Here is a 16,579-nt window from a genome sequence, read left to right as displayed (position 1 = left end):
TTTACTAGATAATAGGGCACTAAGTAAAACAGAATCAATACTGACCTTTTAGAAGCTTGAGGCAATATTTTTGTTGCTGCTCAAGTTATTGTATAACTGTACTTAGTATGGCTTACTACCTGATTTATAGCTTAAAGAAATGTACTAACCTCTTCCTGGAATATTTATCCACATTAAAGCAAAAATAACTATTAATCAATGTATTTTGTATATCATGTAATTGTAACTTACTGTATAAAAATAAAGCTGTACTAGCAATTGGCAGAGATGCCTGGCAGATGAACTAAAGAATTCGGCTCTCTCAACTCGTTTCTCACTGATGCCGTCCATTCCTATGGGACCCCTGGATTCCCCCCGGGGTGGGACCCCGGCAAGGGGGAAAAAGGAGTACCTCCCCAGAAGGTGCCTTTTCAATATCTACTTTTTAAAGTTTTGTGTGTGGGGGTTATGTGTGACAGAGACAGAGAGGGACAGATAGAAACAGACAGGAAGGGAGAGAGATGAATAGCATCAATTCTTTGCTGCGGCACCTTAGTTGCTCATTGATTGCTTTCTCATATGTGCCTTGGCCAGGGTATTACAGCAGACCAAGTGACCCTTTGCTCAAGCCAGTGATCTTGGGCTCAAGCTGGTGAGCCTTGCTCAAACCAGATGAGCCCGCGCTCAAGCTGGCGACCTCGGGGTTTCGAACCTGGGTCCTCACATCCCAGTCGTCATGATGCTCTATCCACTGCGCCACTGCCTGGTCAGGCTTAAAGTTGTTCTTGTAAGAATGTATGGAAGGATTGCCATGGCTGGTGGTGCAGAGCCTTCTCCTGGAGTGCCAAAGTCACTGGTTTGATCCTGGGGGCTCCAGCTTGACCAGAGAGTGCCGGTTCCAGACCTGGTCATGGCATGTATGAGGAGCAATCAATGGGTACACACTAAGTGGAACAAGTTGATGCTTCTCTTTCTTGCTCTTTCTTGCTCTCCCTTCTCCCCCTTCCTCCCTCCCCCCTCTCAAAAACAAACAAACAAACAAAACTAATTTTAAAAAGACAGGTAATTTTTTTTTAATGTAGGGAAGGATTTGTTCTGTTCCCCTAAGGGGGATACATTTGATTTTACTCTTTCATCTTATGCTGTGTTCATTATTTATTTATTATACCTTGTTTCCTGCCCCATTTCCTTTCCTCCATACTGGTGGGGGCAGTGGCAGTGGTGGCAGTCAAAGCGGCATTCTGCGTCAGCATCTAGCTTCTAGGTGTGGCTGGTGTGGGCAGGGCACACTGCCGCCAGCATTGCTGTTCACACTAGACAAGATTTCACAGTTTGAGGGCTTCTTCTTGGCTTTGATGCCTCCAAATCTAGTCTTCCATTTTTTCCTAGAGATTCAGTGAGCCAGAGTTTGTGCTTGCTTCTTCAACTAAGAACACCAAATAACAGTGCCAACTGTTATTTTCCCCCCCAATCAAGTCTATGGGACAGCTGCACTCAATGGGGTTTTACCTTATTTATTAGACATACTAGAGACTGAGAAGGAACAGAGGATACTTGAACCACAAAATGACCCAACTATTCAAGACTACACAAGGAATTCTCAAATAAATTTTTTTCTTGGTGCTGTAAATTAAAAGCCCTTCATACTCATTTTTATAAGGGAAAGACATGATTCCCTTTTGAGAAAGCAACCCACATTTTATAGACTTAAAACTCATCTTTTATTTTTTTCAATTACAAAAATACACAGCCACTCACAAGAGAAAAAAAAAGAAAAGAAAGAAGGAGGAAAGAAAGGTCCTCTGGACTTGGGTGAGGGTCACCTATGCCTGCGGACCTCACCCCTTGCTCGTCAGGTGCAGCAGTTTCTTTAGCATGGAGATGCTTCAGGAACAGTCAGCTTGAGCCACTGTGAGGGTCATGGGCATCCAAGTTCAAATTTCTGATGATATCCACCAAGTCATTCTGAGGACAGAATTGTTCTGTTGATCTGTCAAGCGAGAAATTAGGAAGTGTCATTGTCAGGAAGCTGTGCAGGGAGGAAGGGAAGGATAGAAGGTGCTGAGAACCCCTGGACAAGGTGTGAGCCAAGTCAAGGAGGGCCACTGAGGCCTGGAGAGAAACAGGAAGCTAGCAAGAGTCTTAGGAAAGGAAGAGAAGGAAGGAACAACTGGGAGCCATGGAGGGAGAGAAGAGTAAAAAAGGGTGTGGTGGGAAAAGAGAAAGGAGTGGGGACAGTGGGAGAGAGGTCAAGGGTAGAGAGACATGGAGAAGAGACAGCTGAGGCTGGGAGGGTGGTGCGGGCAGCAGGACCCACAGCATGACAGCTCCTCACCCCAAGATCCTCAGGAGCCGCCGCTTTGACTTCTCATGATTTGAGTCAGCTTCTCCCAGGGCTCGAAATGTTTTCCTTGGTTGTCCACAAAGTGTTCCCAGCAGTCAGCAAACTCTGAGATGAAAGGAGGATTCCAGTCAGGCCTGGGGTGGGGGGCAGGGAAGCAGCAAGCCTCATCTGCTGGGTCATGGTCTCCTCCTTCTTTTCCTTCCCCTCCCTTCCTCTCCCTGGAGTTGTCCCTCCCAGGTGCTATCACATCTTGGGCCTCAGCTGGGCCACCATCCTTCTTGTCCAGCTGTTCCCTACCCCATCCCCCAGGGGCTTTTCCCTCTTGAAACTGCAAAGTCTCCCATCTGCGGACAGCTCTGTCTCTCTTCTCACCTGGTTCTCCCATGACCAACAGTAGGATGTTAGATGTCCACAGATGTAGCAGCGCCATATTACATTTCCTCAACCAGTGACAGAACAGGCGGGAGGCGAAGATCAGCAGGCTCAGGTGGGGGCAGTCTTTGTTGAAAGCAACCAGTGCCTCAGCACAGCTGAGGCAGGGGCTCCACGTGATGTAGCAGGTGATTTTGTAGCTCTGGGTTTGATCCAAGTCCAGTGAGCTGATCTTTTTAATAAAGCGAATTTCTGCGTGGTCCTTTTTCTGGGGAAGGTCCCAGACAAGAGAGAAAAGAATAGGTTGCTTAAAAAGCAAGGTCAAAAAAAAAAAAAAAAAAAAGCAAGGTCCAGAGGTTCATGACCTCTGCCTTATGAACTTTTGAAGATGTAAACTTGCCTAAGACAGGCAAGAACCTCCTTCCTTCCTTCATTATTCAGTCCTTCTTTAGCTAGCTCACTTATTTATTAACTCAAGACTCCTGCAGCTTGATCGAATTGGACCAGAGTCCCAGGGGCCAGAGTAAGTGATAGCTTAGCAAAGAGATACCTCCACAGCACAGCCCTGAATGCTCTAGGGACCTATTTTGACACTTGTCCAAGAAGTTGTCTGGAGATGTTTGAACCTGGGGATCCCAAAGAACAGATCAAAGCGGGAAGGAGGACGGACAGCCAGATTAGGAAGCAGGTGGAAAAACAGGAATGTTGTAGAGATCTTGCAGGTGGAGTTAAGTGCTCGGTCCTGGGAAGAGCACTGGCTTTCCGAAGCTGAGATCTGGAGGATCAGTAAACATTAACTTGTCAAAGAGGGGCAGGAAGAGCATCCTGTCGGAGGGAAGGGCTTCTGCTAACATCCAGGATGGAAGGAATGTAAGGAGTCTAAGGAAGCTGAGCTGATTCAGACCTAGCCATGTCTCAGCACTTTCCCTGCATGGTGGATGGGGTTAGACCCTCCTGCCCTGTGCCCAGAAAGCCTGCTTGGCACCTTGTTTTTAACACAGCCTTGGTCAAGTGTAGAGCCATCGGGATGCTTCAGCTGGTAGCACAAGTAGGTCTTTCTTCTGCCTTGTGGCTTTGGGACTTCGGACTCGTTGCCAAACTGATAGCGGAATTTATCTTCTGATAGTAGATTCATTGTGTTTCTGTACAATGGGAAGGAGAAAATTGAAGTTGCAGAGAGCATCCTCTTGCATCACCCAAGGCTCTGTCACCTTCTGAACCCAACTCCTTGGGTTCATTTGGGCCTCTGAGAGTGGGAAGGAAGTGTCTCCTCCTCCTCTGTTGGCCAGGAGGTCTGGGAAGGGAGAAGAAAAAGAGAGATCTACTACCTTGCATGCTGCCTTCAACCTCCAGCCTGGCTGAAGCCCCACCAGCACCCATCATGGAGGCCATTGCAGGCAGATGACTGGGCTTGGTGGGGGCCACACGCTGAGAACTGGAAATTGCATGTCCTTCCTTGGCTCATATGCCTTTGCCTGAACCTTAGATTCCAAAGGATCTCAACCCTGATGTGTCCAATGCCAGAACCTTCTCTTTGGGGAGTAAAGGGAGGAAGTTGATGCTTCCTCTAACTCTGTGCTCTTTGCTTAGGCATATGCATCACAATTTTTTTCTGTACAAAGAGCACAGAGGCAGGTGAATGTGAAAAATTGTTGTCACTAAGGTGATAGATAAAATGGCTACTCAGCCACCATCTTAAGAACGATGCAGGCCTGAAGGAGGAAGAAGTACTTGCTTATTCAGTAACCTAGCTCAGAACTCTCTTGTAGCCAGATGCTGATAAAGGGACAGTTGAATCAGGCAACAAACAATTTTGAGGAACTGTGACGCCACTCAACCACCAACAGAGGAGGCTGTCTTGCACCTGCAGATGCTTTTGACCCAGGCCCCTTGACTAGTACACATAAACCTGCCCTATTCCCCCCTTTGCTGGTCTCAGTCCACTTGCACCCAGGCATTTTTATAATAAATTTTTCTTTGTTAGCACAGCAGCCTTGTGTTTTCGGTTCGGCCTGTGGTTTCTGTAACAGTTTGTACACCCTGTTAGGGCCGCTGGTTACCCTCAGAGTGAGCATTAGAAAGAAGACACTCATTCATAGCACAATTAGGACAAAAATCTTCCTGATTTCAGTGCTGAAGTTCTCACATTGTGGGAAACTCCCTAATGCCAGGCAAACCCAGACACTCAGGGCTAAAATACTATTTCAAATTTTAGACAACTGCACTATCTTAATAGCACAAATGTTGACCTTGGCCTTGAATAGCTAAAATTGTAGTTATGAGGAAAACAACTTGGAAGAAGTACTTGCAGACAAATTTAATTTTTCACACTTAGCAGTGTCTTCATGAAAAAAACAAGTTATTTTCTTTTCTTGGAGAGGAATTTTCCTTCTGTGGAGCAGAAATTAGGACATTCCTTGCATAATTGTCTAAGTTTTTGAAATAAAATTTGTCAGTATGCTTTTTAGCTGCCTCTAACTATTGTTTCACTCGTCCTTAACCCTAAAGTGGACAGTTAAGCTTGAACAAAGGGCTTTAGGAAGTCCCCGTGGCCATGCCTAAGGGATATGGGCCCTCAGTAACATAGAGAGACAGGCTGCCATAGGTGGCACTGGGGCATCTGCAGAGGCAGGAAGGGGGGCCTGAGATAGGAGCAGATCCTGCAGAGATGGCACCAGAGAGAAGGAACCCAGAGCTGGGGGTGGAGAGCAGGCAGGAGCAGAGCCCAAGTCAGAGAGCTGGGTAGGCATAGTGCCTGGTCCTTGCAGCCCAGCCCCAGCCACCTTGCCAGGCTTGTCCCAGTGGTCTAAGTGGTAGAACCCACCCCTCCAGCCAAGGTAACCAGGGTGGGAGGCCCTAGGGAGATGATGCTTCTCTGAGCCCTCACACATACCTTCTTCCCTTGCCTGCTCCTTGATGTAACCTGATGCCAGGCATCTGATCGCCCCTCCTCAGCAGGATTGTCCCAGCCCTGCCTTTTGTCATGGGCATTCTGGTTCCATTTCCTCTCATAGGGCCCCAGCTTTAAGAAAGTCCCTTCTCTGAGGACCTTCCAGCCTCCTCAGCTGAGGCCCCACCCCCTTTCCGTTTTGGCGGCAAGGGTGGAAGGGCCCTGGGGTGGGAGCCTCTTCAGGCTCAGACCCACCTTCTCTCCTTCTCTGGGACCCTCCCTCTTGACAGAGCTCGACCCCTGCTGGAGACAGGCCCCTCTGTGCAGCAGGACCCACCTTATTGCAGAGAGAAAGAGAAAGTAATGATGGCAGAGAGAGGGAACGGGACAGGCCCTGCTGAAGACAGCACATATAAGTGAGATCATATGATATTTGTCTTTCTCTGCCTGGCTTATTTTACTTAGCATAATAATCTTCAGGTCCCTTCATGCCATTGCGAAAGATAAGATTTCCTTTTTTTTCGTGGCCTTGTAGTATTCCACTGTGTATATGTACCATGGCTTTTTTATCCATTCATCTACTGATGGACACTTGGGCTGTTTCTAGATCTTAGCTATTGTAAACAATGCTGTAACAAACATGGGGGTGTATATCTTCTTCTAAATCAGTGTTTTGAGATTCTTAGGATATATTCCTAAACGTGGGATAGCTGAGTCAAAAGGCAGTTTCATTTCTAATTTTTTGAGGAAACGCCATACTGTTTTCCACAGTGGCTGCACCAGTCTGCGTTCCCACCAGCAGTGCAGCAGGGTTCCCTTTTCTCCACATCCTCGCCAGCACTTGTAGGTTGATTTGTTAACGAGCCCCATTCTGACAGGTGTGAAGTGGTATCTTGTTATGGTTTTAATTTGCATTTCTCTGATGATTAGTGATGTTGAGCATTTTTTCATATGCCTATTGGCCATCTGTATGTCCTCTTTAGAGAAGTATCTATTCAGGTCCTTTGCCCATTTTTTAATTGGATTATTTACCTTCCTGGTGTTGAGTTTTAGAAGTTCTTTATCAATTTTGGTTGTTAACCCCTTATCAAACATATCAGCAAATATGTTCTCCATTGTGTGGGTTGTCTATTTATTTTGTTAATGGTATCTTTTGCTGTGCAAAGCTTTTTAGTTTGATATAGTCCCATTTGTTTATTTTGTCCTTATTTCACTTGCCTGTGGAGATATATTGGCAAAAATATTGCTACGTGAGATATCAGAGACTTTACTGTCTATGTATTCTTCCAAGATTTTTATGGTTTTGCAACTTACATTTAAGTCTTTTATCCATTTTGAGTTTATTTTTGTGAATGGTGTAAGTTGGTGGTCTAGTTTCATTTTTTTTAATGTACCTCACATAGTTATCTTCTGTGTGATGAGAACGCTTAAGTTCTACTGTTAGCAAATTTCAAGGCTGCAAATCCAGTATTACTAACTGTAGTGATCAAGCCATATTTTGGGTTCTCAGGACTTATTGATATTATGTAAGTTTATATTCTTTGACCAACGTCTCCTCATTTCCTTCCTCAGACCCATCACAGTCCCTGCAAACCACCATTCTCAGTTTCTACATCAGAATATTCTATGATTTCCTCCCTCCCAAAAGGCAGGCAGTTTGGTCATGTGGCGGGATTTACCACAATCCATCCCTCTCTGTCCCTGCCCCCACCATACCCTCATTTTTTGGTGGAGTAACTGGTGCATACACATTTCCTCTGTGTGCAGCCTGAGGCAGGCAGGGCTACAGTGGGTGGGACAGGGTGATCTGGGCAGGATGCAGGGGAATAAAAGGGGCCCACCACCCCCTAAGGGTTCCTGCAAATCAGAGCCCCATCCCTTTGCATACATCAGTGAACTGCAACATCGCCCAGGCTGAGAGCCCCACTTGCGATGCACTTCTGGCTTCTGTCCAGCTTGTGCCCAGCTGTACACAGAGTGGGTTTGCCCTTGCTGAGGCCTCTGACTCCCAATTCTGCAGAGGGGCTTTCAAGAGACAGAGAGTGTCCAGAGACAATGGAGTAAACCACATCCCCAGCACAGAGCAGAGCCAGACCTCTGCTGCCAAGTCTGACCCTGTGCTATTGCCTCAGAAGCCACGGATGGATGTTCAGGCCAGTAGCGGTTTCCTTTGAATCTGCCAACCCTTTCTGTGCACAGACTGTGCCAGGCCCCGAGGTCAGACACTGAAGACTTGGTCAGTCAAGGCAGTGCCCCTCTCCCAAGGACATCCGAGCTCCGTGGGGAGCCACATATGGTCATATGTAAGGTACCTAAAGGTAGAGAGAGGGTGGCCAATATTCAATTGAGTGCCAACCACAGACTGCCCACTCACTGTCTCAGCGGCCTTGGCAAAATGCTTACCCTCTGAGCCTCAGTGTCTTCATCTGTAAAATGGGGTCACCTACCTCATAGGGGTGTTAGGAGCAATAGGTGGGTCCCTGGTGATATCCTGCTCTCACTCCTGGAGGTGCTGGTGACTCTAAGATGAGGAAACTGAGGTCCAGGGAGATCAGGGACTTGCCAGGAACCTCAGATCAGTGACATCAACAAAATATGGGCAGGGTAGTGGAGAAGTGGGCAGGGCAGAGAGAACTAGAGCAATGTGGAGACATTTCACCAGCTAGAAAAAGAGGGTGAGGCAGCCCACAGCAGGAACACAAAACCCCCCTTTCTGGTAACTATGTAGTTCTAGCTGAGGAAACTCAACCATTGTTTTGGTGGAGAAAGGATTGGAGTCTGTTAGCCTCTGGTTGCTCGTAGGTTGGGTTTTATCTACTATATATACTTATCTACCAGTTTCAGTTTCATATTTCTTCACGATGACGGTGTCTGTGGACTCGCACAGCCCAGCAGCCCTGGGTGAGTGCTGACCTCAAACAGGTGTTAGCTGCAGAGCTGGGACAAGGACTCCCCAGTCATTCAGGACACACGCCGCTTCCAGATTCCTGCTATGCCACTCTCAATATGTGTGGGGACCTGGTCCTCATGGCCCAAACTATAGCCACTTATTACACCTGTGTTCTGTCAGCTAGATGGGGAATAGCAGAAGAAAGGAACAGACGACCAAGCTAGCTGCTCCTCAGGAAGAGTCCCAGAAGCTGCCATATGGAATTTTGCCGGGGTCCAGCCCCGGGGGGAATTCAGGAGTCCCACAGGAAGAGATGGCGTCGGCGCAAATCGAGTGAGAGAGCTGGATTCCTTTTTCTCTTTAGCATTTACTGCCAGGCATCTCTGCCAATGGCTGGTCTAGCTTTATTTTTATACACACACACTAAGTTACAATCACATGGTATTCAGAATACATTGATTAATCATTGTTTTTGTTTCATTATGGTTACATATTTCTAGGCAACAGTTAATTCATTTCTATAAGCTATAAATCAGGTGGTAAGTCATTCAAAGTACAGTTATGCAATAACTTGAATAGCAATAACAATATTGGTACAAACTTCTAAAAGGTCAGTACTGATTAATAACTCTACCTTACCTAAGATCATATTGTCTAGTCAAATTTTATTTATCTACTATATTCATACACTAGTTAAGTTCTAACTTTATTCTTCTCAGAGTGTCCCACCACCTGCAGGTCAGGTATGCAAGAAAAAAGGAAAGTTTCTCTACCACATAAAAAGGCTAGGGAGGTAAAGTGATGAATTAAGTGAAGGCTGAAATGTGCTTTTGTGTATAGTTACTATTTCCTACCTATTCATAAGTCACAATCTATTTTTTCTAACATGATTAATAAGAAGAAATTCTCCTACAAACTTAACCCTTTTCGAGGGATATCATAGCCAGCCTCTTATTTCTATGAGCCCAGGCAAAGGAGCTTACAGGCTTTTCTGTGGAACTCACACCCTCTGTCTCACTTCCAAAGAAATTACTACGAATCTACAGGGAAAGCACGGTACTATTATCCTTATGCCATAAATGATAGCACACACCCAGAAAAAGGGGGGATATAAGGCCAAATTAATTCAAAAGGTCAAAGGGGGAAGTATCGTTGTGCCTTTTCTCTGCGGTGACTTTGTCAACCAGCAGCCATTGATCTTCACTGTGTGACTTTGTCAACCAGCAGCCATTGGTCTTCTCTGCTGTGACTTTGTCAATCAGCAGTTTTTGATCTTCTTCTGCTGTGACCTTGTCAGCCAGTAGTTGTTGATCGGCTTCCGACAGAGTTTCTTTTCACTTCTCCCTGTCTAAAAGTCATTCGGGCATACCTAGCAGCAAAGGAGTCTGGGTGTAGTGGAATAACCCACTGCATGGCCTTGGATGGAAACACAGCCAACAAGAAATGAATGTTTTGCCAAGAAAGTTGTTTTGTGACTTGAAGGCATGTCACTGAAACAGGTCTATGTGACTGAAGGCAGTTGCTGGGCTTTTCTCAGTAAAACATTCTTATAAGATTTCTGTACTTTCCTTATCCCTTAAGATAAGGAGAAGAATGTTGTGGGATCCATAGAAGCAATAGCAATTAATGCCTTCTGATATTATGTTGTTACTAAGCTACCTTGCAGGTGCACTCTATGTATCTTTAAGTAAAAGTTACTCTTGATGTTATGCCAATTTCTCAGTAAACAAGCTTTTTGAAGTCTTGTGAATAAAATTAGGACACTGCATGAACTCAGGGCCTTTTGCCTGAGCGAGTGGTGGTTCTTTGCTAGTCCTTGATGATTTCATCTGCTGATCTCTCTCTCTGCGCCCCCGACTCACAACAACATTTGGTGCCCAACGTGGGGTCTTAAGAAGAGGTTGGGAACAAATGGAACCCCAAAAGGGTAAGTTGCTGCGCTGTGTACGCGATACTTTCGGGTAACTAGCAAAGTCATGGGAAATTCCCATTCATTACGTGACAATTATGTACAGGTTTTGACATCCCTTTTAAAAGGGTGTGGGACTCAGATAAAAGACAAGGTTTTGTTATGTCTTTTAAATGCTATTCAGAAACACTGTTATTGGTATACTCCTGAGCATTGTAATCAATTGAATTTGAATGTTTGGCAACAAGTAGGAAAATCTTTATGCTATGTTCATCAGCATGGAGATCCACTTGATGCTGAAATGTGGGCTGCTTATAATCTTATTGCTACAGCCCTTGGACCTTTGCAATCAGATGGAGATTCTGTTAAAGACTTGAGTAAGGTTATTTTTAATGAGCCTAAAGAATTTGATTCAGCACAGAATGAACAGAATAATGACTTGGACAATACTGTCTCTGCTTCTGAAGTTACTAATAATGTTAATGTAATTCAGCCGTCCACAGGCTTTCATCCCTCTTTCTTAAAAAATGAGGGAGCCCCTATGGATGATGTTGCCTGTCTAAAACATTTATTAAGTAAACTACAATTTACACTGGAACAACAGGAGAATGGAAATCAGTATACTGCTTGTCCTGCTCAAAAGCAAGATATATGTGAGTCTACGGCTCCTCCAATTAAAGGTCAAAAATTAATTAGTACTGGCAGGGGAAGGATTTTTCAATTCCCTGAAATCTCTGAAATGCAATAGGTGCTTATACGTCATAATGATTTAGAATCTAATTCTAGTAATTTTTCTACATCTATTTTCCCAATTATTCGACAGCCTTTTCCTCTTAATGCTCCAAATCCTAGGGGAGGGCATAATATCCAATTTGACCAATTTGAATTTACTTTCTTAAAGCTAGTCAAACAATCTGTTGCTACGTATGGACCTCAGTCCTCATATGTTCAAGGTCTAATCTCTTCCTATTGTAATAATCATTTAATCATTCCTTTGGATTGGGATTTACTTGCTAGTATGGTTTTGGAACCAGGACAATATTTACAATTAAAACCTTGGTGGAGAGAGGAGGCTTTTCGAATATCTCACATGAACGCCAGAAATAATCCCCTCGAGTTACTTTTGAAATGCTCATCAGCGTTGGCGCTTATGCAGCTGTGGGACAACAAACTGGTTATACTGATGCTGTTATAGCTCAGATTAGATCGCTTGTCTTAAAGCCTGGATGCAAATCACTAGAGTTGGAGACAAGGAAGAAAAGCTTAAAGCTTTACATCAGTTGGTACAAATTCAATTAGAATTAGGACATATAGAAAAATCATGAAGTCCTTAGAATTCTCTAGTCTTTGTAATAATAAAATAAATAAATATTAATTTTCTTTGGTGTTTTAGTTACAATCCTCTGAGCTATCATTTTGTTTCTTTCTTATTCTTTGCCTGGAAACTGAGGCAGGGGACGTGTGTTGGATCTGACTATAGAAAATATCCCTCTAGACACTCAGACCAATGGAACAGAATAGAAAGCCCAGAAATAAAACCACATATATATGGTCAAATAATCTTTGATAAAGGGGCCAACAACATACAATGGAGAAAAGAAAGCCTCTTCAACAAATGGTGTTGGGAAAACTGGAAAGCCACATGCAAAAGAATGAAACTCGACTACAGCCTGTCCCCGTGTACTAAAATTAATTCAAAATGGATCAAAGACCTAAATATAAGACCTGAAACAATAAAGTACATAGAAGAAGACATAGGTACTAAAATCATGGACCTGGGTTTTAAAGAACATTTTATGAACTTGACTCCAATGGCAAGAGAAGTGAAGGCAAAGATAAATGAATGGGACTACATCAGAATTAAAAGTTTTTGCTCAGCAAGAGAAACTGATATAAAAATAAACAGACAGCCAACTATATGGGAACTGATATTTTCAAACGACAGCTCAGATAAGGGCCTAATATCCAAAATTTACAAAGAACTCATAAAACTCAACAACAAACAAACAAACAATCCAATAAAAAAATGGGAAGAGGACATGAACAGACACTTCTCCCAGGAAGAGATACAAATGGCCAACAGATATATGAGAAGATGCTCAGCTTCATTAGTTATTAGAGAAATGCAAATCAAAACTACAATGAGATACCACCTCACTCCTGTTAGATTAGCTATTATCAACAAGACGGGTAATAGCAAATGTTGGAGAGGCTGTGGAGAAAAAGGAACCCTCATTCACTGTTGGTGGGACTGTATGGAGGAAAGTATGGTGGTTCCTCAAAAAACTGCAAATAGAACTACCTTATGACCCAGCAATCCCTCTACTGGGTATATACCCCAAAACCTCAGAAACATTGATACATGAAGACACATGTAGCCCCATGTTCATTGCAGCACTGTTCACAGTGGCCAAGACATGGAAACAACCAAAAAGCCCTTCAATAGAAGACTGGATAAAGAAGATGTGGCACATATACACTATGGAATACTACTCAGCCATAAGAAATGATGACATCAGATCATTTACAGCAAAATGGTGGGATCTTGATAACATTATAAGGAGTGAAATAAGTAAATCAGAAAAAAACAAGAACTACATGATTCCATACATTGGTGGAACATAAAAATGAGACTAAGAGACATGGACAAGAGTGTGGTGGTTACCAAGGGTGGGGGGGGAGGGAGGACATGGGAGGGAGGGAGGGAGAGAGTTAGGGGGAGGGGGAGGGGCACAGAGAACTAGATAGAGGGTGGCGGAGGACAATCTGACTTTGGGCGAGGGGTTTGCAACATAATTTTTTTTTTTTTTTTTTTTTTTATAATTTTATTTTTTTAATGGGGTGACATCAATAAATCAGGATACATATATTCAAAGATAACAAGTCCAGGTTATCTTGTCGTTCAATTATGTTGCATACCCACCACCCAAAGTCAGATTGTCCTCTGTCACCTTCTATCTTGTTTTCTTTGTGCCCCTCCCACCCCCTATCCCTCTCCCATTCCCCCCTCCCCCCCGTAACCACCACACTCTTATCAATGTCTCTTAGTTTCACTATTATGTCCCACCTACGTATGGAATAATACAGTTCCTGTTTTTTTCTGATTTACTTATTTCGCTTCGTATCATGTTATCAAGATCCCACCATTTTGCTGTAAATGTTCCGATGTCATCATTTCTTATGGCTGAGTAGTATTCCATAGTGTATATGTGCCACATCTTCTTTATCCAGTCATCTATTGATGGGCTTTTTGGTTGTTTCCATGTCCTGGCCACTGTGAACAATGCTGCAATAAACATGGGGCTGCATGTGTCTTTACGTATCAATGTTTCTGAGTTTTGGGGATATATACCCAGTAGAGGGATTGCTGGGTCATAAGGTAGTTCTATTTTCAGTTTTTTGAGGAACCACCATACTTTCTTCCATAATGGTTGTACTACTTTACATTCCCACCAACAGTGGATGAGGGTTCCTTTTTCTCCACAGCCTCTCCAACATTTGCTATTACCTGACTTGCTAATAACAGCTAATCGAACAGGTGTGAGGTGGTATCTCATTGCCGTTTTGATTTGCATTTCTCTAATAGCTAAAGAAGATGAGCATCTTTTCATATATCTGTTGGCCATTTGTATTTCTTCCTGGGAGAAGTGTCTATTCATATCCTCTTCCCATTTTTTTATTGGATTGTTTGTTTGTTTGTTGTTGAGTTTTATGAGTTCTTTGTATATTTTGGATATTAGGCCCTTATCTGAGCTGTTGTTTGAAAATATCATTTCCCATTTAGTTGGCTTTCTGTTTATTTTGTTATCAGTTTCCCTTGCTGAGCAAAAACTTCTTAGTCTGATGTAGTCCCATTCATTAATTTTTGCCTTCACTTCTCTTGCCATTGGAGTCAGATTCATAAAATGCTCTTTAAAACCCAGGTCCATGAGTTGAGTACCTATGTCTTCTTCTATGTACTTAATTGTTTCAGGTCTTATGTTTAGATCTTTGATCCATTTTGAGTTAATTTTTGTACAGGGGGAGAGACTGTAGTCCAGTTTCATTCTTTTGCATGTGGCTTTCCAGTTTTTCCAGCACCATTTATTGAAGAGGCTTTCTTTTCTCCATTGTGTGTTGTTGGCCCCTTTATCAAAAATTATTTGACTATATATATGTGGTTTTATTTCTGGACTTTCTATTCTGTTCCATTGGTCTGAGTGTCTATTTTTCTGCCAATACCATGCTGTTTTGATTGTCGTGGCCCTATAATAGAGTTTGAAGTCAGGTATTGTTATGCCCCCAGCTTCATTTTTTTTCTTTAGGATTGCTTTGGCTATTCGGGGTTTTTTATAGTTCCATATAAATCTGATGATTTTTTGCTCTATTTCTTTAAAAAATGTCATTGGAATTTTGATGGGAATTGCATTAAATTTGTATATTGCTTTGGGTAATATAGCCATCTTGATTATATTTATTCTTCCTAGCCAAGAACAAGGTATATTCTTCCATCTCATTATATCTTTTTCAATTTCCCTTAACAATGGTTTATAGTTTTCATTATATAAGTCCTTTACATTCTTTGTTATGTTTATTCCTAAGTATTTTATTTTTTTTGTTGCAATCGTGAAGGGGATTATTCTTTTGAGTTCCTTCTCAGTTGTTTCATTGTTGGCATATAGAAAGGCTATTGACTTCTGTATGTTAATTTTGTATCCTGCGACCTTACTGTATTGGCTTATTGTTTCTAGTAGTCTTTTTGTGGATTCTTTGGGGTTTTCGATGTATAGGATCATATCATCTGCAAAAAGTGATACCTTTACTTCTTCTTTTCCGATATGGATGCCTTTTATTTCTTTGTCTTGTCTGATTGCTCTGGCTAGAACCTCTAGTACCACATTAAATAAGAGTGGAGAGAGTGGACAACCCTGTCTTGTTCCTGATTTAAGGGGGAAAGCCTTCAGTTTAGTGCCATTTAATATGATGTTAGCTGATGGTTTATCATATATGGCCTTTATCATGTTGAGATATTTTCCTTCTATACCCATTTTGTTGAGAGTCTTAAACATAAAATTGTGTTGTATTTTATCGAAAGCCTTTTCTGCGTCTATTGATAAGATCATGTGGTTTTTGTTCTTTGTTTTGTTGATATGGTGTATTACATTAACCGTTTTACGTATGTTGAACCATCCTTGAGATTCTGGGATGAATCCCACTTGATCATGATGTATTATTTTTTTAATATGTTGTTGTATTCGATTTGCTAGTATTTTGTTTAGTATTTTAGCATCTGTATTCATTAGAGATATTGGTCTGTAGTTTTCTTTTTTTGTGCCATCCTTGCCTGGTTTTGGTATGAGGGTTATGTTGGCCTCATAAAATGTGTTTGGAAGTATTGCTTCTTCTTCAATTTTTTGGAAGACTTTGAGTAGAATAGGAACCAAGTCTTCTTTGAATGTTTGATAAAATTCGCTGGTATAGCCGTCAGGGCCTGGACTTTTATTTTTGGGGAGGTTTTTAATGGTTTTTTCTATTTCTTCTCTACTGATAGGTCTGTTTAGGCTTTCTGCTTCTTCTTGACTCAGTCTAGGAAGGTTGTATTGTTCTAGGAATTTATCCATTTCTTCCAGGTTGTTGAATTTAGTGGCATAAAGTTTTTCATAGTATTCTACAATAATTCTTTGTATATCTACGGTGTCCGTGGTGATTTCTCCTCTTTCATTTTGGATTTTGTTTATATGAGTTCTTTCTCTTTTTTCCTTGGTAAGTCTTGCCAAGGGTTTGTCAATTTTGTTGATCTTTTCAAAGAACCAGCTCCTTGTTCTATTAATTTTTTCTATAGTTTTTCTGTTCTCTAATTAATTTATTTCTGCTCTGATTTTTATTATCTCCTTTCTTCGGCTGGTTTTGGGTTGTCTTTGTTCTTCTTTTTCTAGTTCCTTAAGGTGGGAAGTTAAGTGGTTCACTTGGGCTCTCTCTTGTTTGTTCATATATGCCTGAAGCGATATGAACTTCCCTCTTATCACTGCTTTTGCTGCATCCCATAGATTCTGATATGTCGTATTGTCATTTTCATTAGTCTGTATATATCTTTTGATCTCTGCACTTATTTCTTCTTTGACCCATTCATTTTTTAAAAGTATGTTGTTTAGTTTCCACATTTTTGTGGGATTTTTTCCCTCTTTTTTGCAGTTGAATTCTAGTTTCAAGGCTTTA

The 16,579-nt window shown here is 42.3% G+C and overlaps 1 protein-coding gene across 4 annotated transcripts; it reads right to left on the bottom strand.

Annotated features, from left to right (window-relative positions):
- Window positions 1–1,314: 1,314 nt before the first annotated feature.
- LOC136324630 (DNA dC->dU-editing enzyme APOBEC-3H-like) lies at window positions 1,315–5,715 on the bottom strand. 4 transcript variants are annotated; one of them, XR_010729122.1, is made up of 6 exons: window positions 5,589–5,708; window positions 3,681–3,837; window positions 2,696–2,963; window positions 2,315–2,428; window positions 1,822–1,969; window positions 1,315–1,364 (listed from the first exon to the last, which is right to left on the bottom strand). XR_010729122.1 is itself a non-coding variant. In XM_066257795.1 (5 exons), the coding sequence occupies exons 2-4, from the start codon at window positions 3,876–3,878 to the stop codon at window positions 2,325–2,327; spliced, it is 570 nt and encodes a 189-aa protein (XP_066113892.1). In that variant the 5' UTR covers window positions 3,879–3,989; window positions 5,589–5,715; the 3' UTR covers window positions 1,677–1,969; window positions 2,315–2,324. The 4 variants fall into 4 exon arrangements, 3 of the variants coding, with proteins under 3 accessions (XP_066113892.1, XP_066113883.1, XP_066113870.1); XM_066257795.1 differs by lacking the exon at window positions 1,315–1,364 and having other exon boundaries at window positions 1,677–1,969; window positions 3,681–3,989; window positions 5,589–5,715; XM_066257786.1 differs by lacking the exon at window positions 1,315–1,364 and having other exon boundaries at window positions 1,677–1,969; window positions 2,315–2,457.
- Window positions 5,716–16,579: the final 10,864 nt, after the last annotated feature.

This window comes from Saccopteryx bilineata, chromosome 1, assembly GCF_036850765.1.
Source record: "Saccopteryx bilineata isolate mSacBil1 chromosome 1, mSacBil1_pri_phased_curated, whole genome shotgun sequence".
NCBI lineage: Eukaryota > Metazoa > Chordata > Mammalia > Chiroptera > Emballonuridae > Saccopteryx > Saccopteryx bilineata.
The sequence above is the reverse complement of the archived record's forward strand: the minus strand, read 5'-3'. Positions and strand labels throughout refer to the sequence as shown.